Consider the following 10,866-nt stretch of genomic DNA (forward strand, 5'->3'; position numbering starts at 1 on the left):
AACTTACTAATTCAACACGTATTTGGTCTAAGAAGCTTAGTCTTTGCATTGTTGAAGAGGTCGTGAATTCAAATTTCGTGAAACTCGGAGTTATTGAAAATCAACCTAGTTGTGTTGAACTAGATTCTTGCAAGGAAAAAATATTTGACTGGATTTGAACACACTGGACTCTTATTTCACCCATCATTCATCAAAATGAAACCTGTTGACTATGGGCTTTCAAAGCCCAAAGTTCAAACATCAAATCAATAGCTCAGAGTTGGGCCCAAACCGTGATGGGCCGGGACTCCAATTCGGACCCTGAAGATTCACCAGAAAAGGAAGAAGAACGCACCCAACTTCTTCAGCCACACTCGCACCCTCCACCACCTCGATCAAATTCATACGTCACCCAAAAAATGGCGCTGTTTCAAGCTCGGACGTGGCTTTCCAGGACCTTCTCGAGCGTCGCTTCTCAGCCTCTCCGCGTCTGTGTAGTCGGAAGCGGACCTGCTGGCTTCTACACTGCTGAAAAGGTAAGCACTTTTTGGATTTGTGCTTTTGCTTTCATTAAACTGTTTGATCACTCGTTAAGCTTATCGAAAACCGAGATTTATTTCTATTTAAGTTTGATAAAGAATTGGAATTTGATATGAGCTGACACAGATGCTGAAGGCGCATCAGGAAGCAGAGGTGGATATCATCGATCGGTTGCCAACGCCTTTCGGATTAGTCCGCTCCGGCGTCGCTCCTGATCATCCCGAAACCAAGGTGACCGCCTTATTGCTAATCTCTGTTTTTTGTTTTCGTTTGAGAATTTTTGATTGAAATAGTTAGGGAGAATTTGGAGTTTGTGAACTCACACATTGTAGAAAACCGATTTAATTTTCGCGAATATGGAGCTTCTTGTGGATTTTATTTGTTTGTTTTGCTAAAATGTTGGTGTGGCGGGAAATAAATGCCTTATTTGAGCTTATTTTATCAGAAAACTTGCAACAGATTGTGGTGAACCAGTTTACGCGGGTTGCGCAACATGAACGCTGCTCGTTCTTTGGAAATGTGACCCTTGGATCCTCTGTAACTCTCCCGGAGCTACGTGAGCTGTATGATGTGGTGAGTTATGATTCAGTACGTGCTAATAATGCTGGAAATGTCATTGTTGGAATGGCTATTTGTTTGTGACCACCATTATGTGCAATATGCAGGTTGTGCTTGCCTACGGTGCTGAAAGTGATAGAGTTCTTGGTATTCCTGGGGAAGTATGTTTTTCGTGTTTCAATTTTATTTCTTTAGTATTATGGTGCTCTATGGTCAATAGAATGACTGCTTGTTTAGAATGAAAATTTTTTGTTCAATGCTTTTGAGAATTTAATGATTAATCTTTTAGGGTCCCAATCGGTGAAGTCCCTTGTTTCACAAGTGACCTGGTATCAAATCTAGCATCCATTAGGGTTTAGGGGGATTTCGGAGTTTCCTTTTTTTTTTTTTTTTTTTTTTTTTTTTTGTATCTGAAAAAGAATCATTTTGTAAGTAGACTTGCAACTGATGTTGTTTATACATTTTTTTAATAGTTGGGTTTACTCTATTTTTAGGATTTGAGTGGTGTATATGCGGCCAGAGAATTTGTTTGGTGGTATAATGGGCACCCAAATTGTAGATACCTAAATCCCGACTTGAAGAGTTCTGATACAGCTGTAATTCTTGGTCAGGTATTTACCTTCATTGTTGAGGTTACATGTTAGTAATTTTGATTATCCTTCTAAGTTACTGACATGAGGTCAGTTAATACATGTACTTTGCAATCCTTGTCATCACACATATAAATTCCTGCAGCTTAATCCAGATTTTTTACTTAGTTCTGCATTCAGTAAGGTTTAAACTATATGGACTAGTTGCCAGGCAATTGGGGTACTGCAAAATATAATTTTGACATGTCATGCATGTAAACATTCATTGTTTATCAACATCATCAACCAAACCATAAACTACATCAACATAAAATTATTACTCAGTAAAAGTATTCCATTTAAGTGTACAAGACAATAAGCTTACTTGCAGGATTCGCCATAAAAAACTAGCAGCAAGGTTCTTCTCTTCTCTTAGATTCGTAATAGTTCTCACTTTCAATAGGACTAGTGCTATATGAACATGGTAATCTGAGAAGAGGGACCAAGCTATATTTATTGTCTAAAATGATAACTGCCCCTCCTATCGTGGCAGCAGTTACATGTCAGTTTTTAGAGTTTGAAACCAACTCTAATTCAAAAGTTTGAGTTCTATTGTTTCCCTCCTCTGTAATTTATCATAATTATATTACTACAAGTCCAATATTAATATAAGTCCATTTGTTTTCTTGACATACTCTAAACTATGGTTTTATTATTACTCACATCATGGAAAAAATCTAACATTCTCCCACATGAGTATAATTAAACCATACACAACATATATGTTCAAGCAAACGAAGGTGATCACTGACTTTTATTAATCATAATGACTTTTACAATCATCCACAATAACTCATCAGTTGAACTCAAGAAAACTTCATACATAATACATCATATGAGTACTCCAGAATTACAAACTGATCAAATCAAGTGAAAGCATCGCAAAATTGGAGAGCTTCAGTAGAGAGCTAAATGGTACCAGTATTGCTCCCACATTCGATTGGTCCTCTTGATACCTTTATGTATCCTTCATTATTTCTGCATTACGTAACATTCCATGAAGCACATGAAATAACCAAAAATGCAGATTGCATATAAGAAATGTTGTCTGAAGCTATACCAAACAACATAGCTTTATAAACATCAAATCATCAATATAAGTAAAGTTATCATACCTTACTCCCACATTCAAACATTATCAAGACATCCTTGCAAACCCATATTAGTTACATGTCGTTGGAAAGCTGTCACATGTAAGGCCTTTGTCAATGGGTCTGCAATCATGTTGAAAGTTCCAATATGTTCTATCTCAATTACTTTCTCCCTGACCTTGTCTTGTACTTTCAAATATTTGATGTCCATGAGCCTTGATGCCTCTGATCTTCTATTGTTTTTAGCAAAGAAAACAGCTGCAGCATTGTCACAATAGATCTTCAAAGGCTTTTCAATGCTCCTTACAACCTCCATTTCACGAATTAAGTTTCTTAGCCAATTACTTTGCTTCATTGCCTCGAAACAACCAATGTATTCCGATTCCATTGTTGACACAGCCCTTGTAGTTTGCTTCTTACTCCTCCATGAGACTGCACCTCCACACATCATAAAAATATATCCACTTGTTGACATCCTATCATCCACACAACCACCTAAGTCGGCATCAGTGTAGCATACCACTTCCAAATTTTCTACTACATGAAACCCCAAAACATAATCTCGGGTCTTCTTCAAGTACCTTAGAACTTTCTTTCCTGCATTCCAGTGTGCCACACCGGGATTCGATTGAAATCTCCCTAAGACACTCAATGCAAAAGCCAAGTCTGGTCTAGTGCATACTTGTGCATACATCACACTTCCCACTAATGAAGCATAAGGCTTACTTTTCATGTCTTCAATCTCAAGGTTTGTAACTGGACACTGAGCCAAGGAAAGTTTATCTCCTTTGCCTATAGGTACATCACCATTGCTGCAATTTGCCATGTTGAATCTCTTAAGAACTTTGTCAATATAGTTCTTTTGAGAAAGACCAATGGTTCTCCTTGACCTATTCCTCACAATTTCAATGCCCAAAACAAAGTGTGCTTCACCCAAATCTTTCATGTCAAAACTGTTAGATAACATACTTTTGGTTTCATTAAGCAATTGAACACTTGAACTAGCCAAAAGTATGTCATCAACATATGAAACCATGAAGATGAAATCTGATCTTATCAACTTCATATATATACAGTTGTCAATTTTATTTTCTACAAAGCCAAGTGAAGTCACTACCTGATCAAATTTCTTGTACCATTGTCTAGAGGCTTGCTTAAGTCCATAGATCGACTTATTGAGCTTGCATACATAACTCTCTTTCCCCCTTTCAATGAATCCCTGTGGCTGTTTCATATAAATGGTTTCATCAAGATTGCCATTCAAAAAAGCAGTTTTGACGTCCATTTGATGCAACTCAAGGTCAAAGTGAGCTGTGAGAGCCATGATGACTCTAAAGGAATCCTTGGTGGAAACAGGTGAAAATGTTTCTGTGTAGTCCAGTCCCTCTTTCTGTGTAAAACCCTTAGCCACCAACCTGGCCTTATGTCGTTCAATATTCCCATTGCTGTCTCTTTTGGTCTTAAACACCCATTTGTTCCCGATTGGCTTTATATCATTTGTTCCTTCAACCAAGCTCCAGACACCATTTGCTTTCATGGAATTCAACTCATCTTGCATGGCAGCATGCCATAAGGAGGCTTGTGGACTTTCTATGGCCGCATTATATGTGGTGGGATCATCAACATCACCAAAATCATACTCTACTTCGTTCAAATAGGTCACATAATCATTTGATAATGCTGACTTTCTGGTTCTTTGTGATTTCCTAAGAGGAACAGCTGCCTGCATCAGTGTTGTTGGATTAGAGGATTCTGCATGTCCACTTGAGATTGGTGGTGCTACTGCATGTTGACTTGAAATTGCTTGAGGGATCAACATTTCGTCAATGTCGTGAACGACATCTTGATGCTCATGCATTGGAGTAAGTTGCTCACGGACGTGTGAAAGTGCACTATTTGATGGAATAGTTGTTGGCAAAGTTAGAACACTCGTACCATTTGTAGATGACTGATTATTCTCTTCCATTTGTTCAAACACATAACTATTCCTTGAATGGGAGTACAAAGCTCCACCATCTTCAATGAACTTGGCATTGTTGCTCTCTGCCAAACGAGTGTGTGCATTAGGGCAATAAAAACGATAGCCCTTGGATTTCTCAGGATACCCTACAAAGTAACAACTTGTAGTCCTCATATCCAATTTCTTCTCATGGGGATTGTATAAACGAGCTTCACATCGACAACCCCAGGTATGGAAATGTGAAAAACTGGGCGTCCTTCCTGTCCAAAGTTCAAAAGGAGTTGAACAAACAGCTTTACTTGGTACACGATTTAATATGTAATTAGCTGTTCTTATAGCCTCTCCCCAAAGAAACTCAGGGAGTTGTGAATGGGAAAACATACTCCTAACCATCTCCTTTAAGGTTCGATTTCTACGTTCTGCAACTCCATTTTGGGAGGGCGTACCAGGTGTAGTATACTGAGCAACTATGCCTTCTTGTTGCAAATACATGGCAAAGGGTCCCTTTTGTTGGCCAGCTTCTGTAAACCTACCAAAATATTCTCCTCCACGGTCTGATCTTACAACCTTAATGTGTTTTTCCAATTGTTTTTCCACTTCAAGTTTAAAGATTTTAAAACAATTCAAAACCTGTGTTTTTTCAGAAATCAAATAAAGATATGTATACCGAGAGAAATCATCTATAAAGAGCACAAAATAAGAGTTGCCACAAATCGTTCTAGTTGGAAATGGACCACAAACGTCAGTATGAATAATTTCTAAAAGATCATTGCTTCTCTTCGAATTTGACTTGTTATTTGATGAAGTGGTTTTACCCTTATAACAGTCAATACAATTTTCTAAGTCGTGAAAACTTAGATTTGGCAATGAACCTGATTTCACCAATCTCATCATTCTCTCCTTGGATATATGCCCAAGTCTCCTATGCCATAACATAGAAGAATTATCATTAGTGAGCATTCTCTTTGAGGCTGAATGACTAACATTATGACATTCATGAAAATAGGTACACTGGATCTGCCAAAGATCAGAATTAAGAGAAGCATAACCCAACAAATTATCCAACTGATCCTTTAAATAAAAACGAATACTTAAGTCATCACCAACATATGAAAAACCATCTTGTACAAACTTAGTAGCTGACAACAAATTCCTTCTCATTGAAGGTACATAAAGGACATTATTTAACACCAAAACATAACCTGAAGAGAGTTTTAACATAACTTGACCAACAGACTCAACATTGACACGACTTCCATTTCCAACATAAACACTGTAATGCTCCTTATTTTGGCTCTCCTGGCTTTGAAATCCCTGTAAAGAATTGGTTATATGCACGGAACAGCCGGTATCAAACCACCAAGAATTTTGAGGAATAAAAACCATGTTTGATTCTACTGTTACAAAAACATTTATTTGTTTTATACCTTTCTTAATGAGCCATGCTTTGAATCCTGCACAATCCTTCCTTAAGTGCTCGAAAGAATTGCAATGATGACACCTCTTGAAGTGGGGTTTATTTATCTTAAGACCAGAACTCGTGGAAGGAGTATCACCTTTATTAGGTCCTGCAGAATTTGAACCATGTTTCTTTGACCCTTGTGCAGCATTTGGTTTGGAACCTGTGTAATTCGACTTCCCTTTGTCAAACTTAGAAGTTCCAGTAGCTTTATTCTTTCCTTTTCTAGCATGAATCAGATTGACGCTGTCAATTTTTGACTTCTTCATTCTTTCTTCTTCTTGGCAGCAGATGGAAATCAGTTCATTGATATTCCATGTTTCCTTCTGAGTATTATAGCTCACCTTAATTTGCTCATAATCATTTGGCAGTGAGAATAAAGCCAAATGAACAAGGAATTGGTCAGCTATGGCAATGTCCATTGCATTCAGTTTGTTAGAGAGGTTGACAAGTTTGAGCAAATGCTCTCTAACACTCCCAACGCCATCATGCTTAGCATTGATTAACTCTGAAAGAAAAACACCAGTCTCAGCCTTATCAGACCTTTTAAACTTTTCCTCAATCTGGGCCATGTACGACTTGGCCAAGTCACACTTTGGAATACCACCCCGAATATGCTCCTCCATTGCATTTTGCATGATTAACAGTGACATTTGATTAGCCCTTTCCCATTTGGCAAATGTCTCCTTTTCTGCAGCAGTACTATCTTCAGTCAAGGCTGTTGGTTGAGGCTGGGAGAAAGCAACGCTGAATTCAAGCATCCCCAGATGCATTTCAATTTGTTGCTTCCAAGTCTTAAAGTTATTGCCGTTAAGTTTCTCAATGTTCATCAAGTTAAGCATATTGAAACCTGCAATTTTTGATAGAAATTTGATTCGAAATTCATGAGTTTTGTGACAAAGAAAAGAAACTTAATATTCTTTGTCATCCAACAACTATAGAACCAGTCACACTTTTGAGCAAGAAACTGTCTATATATATATATACAAAAGATGAATTTCCAATCATGCACAGCAAAACATAAACACTGGAAGTTATGTAAATACAATGCCTTTGGGCAAGTAGGGTTACAGACTTTGCAAGTTCCATGTTTCACTGTACAATAATTCATAGCTAGTCCCAGTAGATTATTTCTTTGGAAAGTTCTCTACTTGATAAAGCATACAAATTATAACCACTTTACTACATTGAAACTGTAAAACCTTAATAGTATGCAGATCACTTTGGTGACTCATTCATGTCGTTTTGCAGATTCATCAACAGATAGTATAAATATTTATATATTGCCCTCAAATGAACAATTTCAATTTGTTCTCATTTGATTAGAACTCAAGCAACCAATTGAGAAAAAATTATAATGACACAGAATGCTCATTGTAGCAGTTAATTCATCAGATTGCAGTAATATTGGTTGCAGTATAAAACACAAGGAAAGATTTAATAATCTTGCAGCGGATCATGAATTAAATCGAAATATATCATTGTCAGTATGAGTTTATGGTTCAGGTTGACCTGCTCTGATACCACATGTAAACATTCATTGTTTATCAACATCATCAACCAAACCATAAACTACATCAACATAAAATTATTACTCAGTAAAAGTATTCCATTTAAGTGTACAAGACAATAAGCTTACTTGCAGGATTCGCCATAAAAAACTAGCAGCAAGGTTCTTCTCTTCTCTTAGATTCGTAATAGTTCTCACTTTCAATAGGACTGGTGCTATATGAACATGGTAATCTGAGAAGAGAGACCAAGCTATATTTATTGTCTAAAATGATAACTCCCCCTCCTATCGTGGCAGCAGTTACATGTCAGTTTTTAGAGTTTGAAACCAACTCTAATTCAAAAGTTTGAGTTCTATTGTTTCCCTCCTCTGTAATTTATCATAATTATATTACTACAAGTCCAATATTAATATAAGTCCATTTGTTTTCTTGACATACTCTAAACTATGGTTTTATTATTACTCACATCATGGAAAAAATCTAACAATGCAACCATCCTTGAAAGGTTGGGCCAAGAATCTGTTTAGTTGAAGTGAGGATGCCAATGAAAAATGAACAGTGGCTTGAAATGCGTTTAGTATGGTTTGGGTAATAAGAATAAACCGTTGGTGAGATTAGTAGTATATGCAGGTTTACATATTCAGAAAGTATAAACATTCTTACTCTTAATGGACTTGTCAAAACATATAGCCTTTTATTGCGTAAGAGTTTTATCCCTACCAAACACAGCTTCTTTTGCTTTCAGGGCAATGTAGCTCTTGATGCTGCACGTATTCTTTTACGACCAACAACAGAATTGGCCACAACTGATATTGCAAGCCATGCATTGGAAGCTCTTGAGGATAGCTCTATAAGGTTTGATGATACCCCATATCTTGAGATTAAGCAGTTCCATTAAACTTACAGCTTTGTCTGGGTTTCATTTTTTATGGTATTAATTTCATATCAGGAAAGTGTATTTGGTTGGAAGGCGGGGACCAGTCCAAGCAGCTTGCACTGCTAAAGAGCTGCGTGAAATTCTTGGTGAGTCTTAACATCAGACTAATTCTAGTTCTAAGTGAAGCATGGCCTTTTTGAACTAATATCCGCCATCAGATTTTGCTTTTATATTTTGTCATGAGTCATTGGTGTAATTGTGTCATCATCCTCTCACGTAACAAATATTACTGATGTTCATGTTTGCTGAGCTTTTTTATGTGCGGAATAAAAAAAAAATTGTTGTCTTTGTTCATCAGGTATCAAAGATCTACGTGTTCACATAAAGGAAACTGATCTACTCACAACTCCAGCAGATGAGGTATCTCTCTCCTAAAGCTGCAGTCATAGTATGAATATGAAGTATTCTAAGTTGCTATTTTTGGTTTATTAATTCCCTTATTGATAGTAATTTTCCATCCATTGGTGTTTCTGTGACTTATTGGTATCATTTGGTAAGGAAGAGATGAAGAATAATCGAATTCGGAAAAGGGTTTATGAGTTGCTCTCTAAGGCAGCCATGACTAGACCTTCACACCCCAGCTCAGATCCACGTGAACTGCACTTTGTTTTCTTTCGGAAGCCAGATAAGTTTCTAGAGTCTGATGAGAGAAGTGGCCATGTTTCTGGTGTCAGACTTGAAAAGACAAAACTCATAGGTAACTTACCCTGCATGGACATTTGTAGTTAAAATGTTTCATGTGTTTTGCTATGAAGTGAGGCCATATCACTGAGTCACTGTACCTTAGGTTGGTGTCATGAATGTTGTCAATAACGTATGTAAATAATTCTTTGTTTTTGGTCATCCAAGTGACAATGACAAAATCACGTCAACTTCAATTTCTAGGTACTGGCCCAGGAGAACAAACGGCTGCAGGTACTGGACAGTTTGAAGAGCTTGGATGCGGGTAATTTCTTCTAAAATTCAAGCTTTGCAAATTTCATTACTACAGGCATATGCCTGCAATGTTCATGCAGTTGAATGTGATAAAAATACAAGTTAAAGGTGGGCAGGGGGAGAGAGGTGAGGTACTGACAACATTGGTAATATGCTTTCTTTCTTTTTCCAGGATTGTGTTAAAGAGCATTGGTTACAAATCAGTACCAGTTGATGGCTTACCCTTCGACCATCGGAAAGGTACGTAGATGTTGTTAGAGGAAGTGAAGTCTATTATTCTATCTGGAGCTTAGGTTTTCCACGAAACTCTGTTTTAGCATCAAAGTTGGTGATATTGTCCAAAACATGAGAAAGGTTATTCCATCCAGATGTGCTATTACAAACTTAATGGGAATTTGGAGTTTTGATTCGTTGAATCTTTAGACGGACTCATTCACCTACCCCCTAAAAATATTGAGTTTAGCGAACTTCTTCCAGTTTCTTGGATATTTCTAAATAAGCTTCTTACCAGAAGTGGTTCTAAACCGACCGACTACATGAGAGTTGCTCATGTGATCAGCCCCGTATTCATGAAACGAAATAAGGATGATAATGATGGTCTGATGTCCTTCTTTCCAGGTGTGGTTCCAAACATTAGAGGGCGAGTTCTAAGTGATACATCTGGAAATCCAACGCTGCTTGAGAAGGGTTTGTATGTATGTGGATGGTTGAAGAGAGGACCAACTGGGATCATTGCTACAAACCTCTACTGTGCAGAAGAAACTGTAAGTGTTGTTTTGCATTACTTAGATGGAAGGGTACTTGTTAATAAGGTATCTATTCGTATCCATCAGTGTTACCGGCTTTCCTCACATCACCGATTGACATGGCAGGTTTCGAGTATATCTGAAGACCTTAAGCAAGGAAAATTGACATCCTCGTCTAGCTCAGGCACCAACGGTCTCCTCCAACTGCTCGATGACCGAAATGTCAGAGTTATACCATTTGGTGAATGGGAAAAGATAGACTCAGAAGAAAGAAGGCTCGGGAATTTGAGAAACAAGCCGAGGGAAAAATTAGCGACCTTGGAGGAGCTTCGGAAAGTAGCAACAGAATAAATACCCAATTCAGGGCTTCTGTTTTTTTTTTTTTTTTTTTTAATTTTTAATTAAGGATTTGTTGTTTGAGCTAGAGAGGGATATTCCAATAAATCGAAAAGCAGGCATAACGAGATCAATTTAACATTCTGTAACAAGCTAGATTCAATTTACCAGAATTTCCGTTTCA

The 10,866-nt window shown here is 37.5% G+C and overlaps 1 protein-coding gene across 1 annotated transcript; it reads left to right on the forward strand.

Moving 5' to 3' along the window:
- Window positions 1-358: 358 nt before the first annotated feature.
- On the forward strand, window positions 359-10,866 carry LOC137748164 (NADPH:adrenodoxin oxidoreductase, mitochondrial-like). Its single transcript, XM_068488260.1, has 13 exons — window positions 359-515; window positions 646-750; window positions 979-1,092; window positions 1,185-1,238; window positions 1,572-1,688; window positions 8,473-8,582; window positions 8,677-8,750; window positions 8,963-9,024; window positions 9,163-9,361; window positions 9,550-9,610; window positions 9,773-9,840; window positions 10,219-10,364; window positions 10,473-10,866. The coding sequence occupies exons 1-13, from the start codon at window positions 399-401 to the stop codon at window positions 10,695-10,697; spliced, it is 1,452 nt and encodes a 483-aa protein (XP_068344361.1). The 5' UTR covers window positions 359-398; the 3' UTR covers window positions 10,698-10,866.

This window comes from Pyrus communis, chromosome 10, assembly GCF_963583255.1.
Source record: "Pyrus communis chromosome 10, drPyrComm1.1, whole genome shotgun sequence".
Classification (NCBI taxonomy): domain Eukaryota; kingdom Viridiplantae; phylum Streptophyta; class Magnoliopsida; order Rosales; family Rosaceae; genus Pyrus; species Pyrus communis.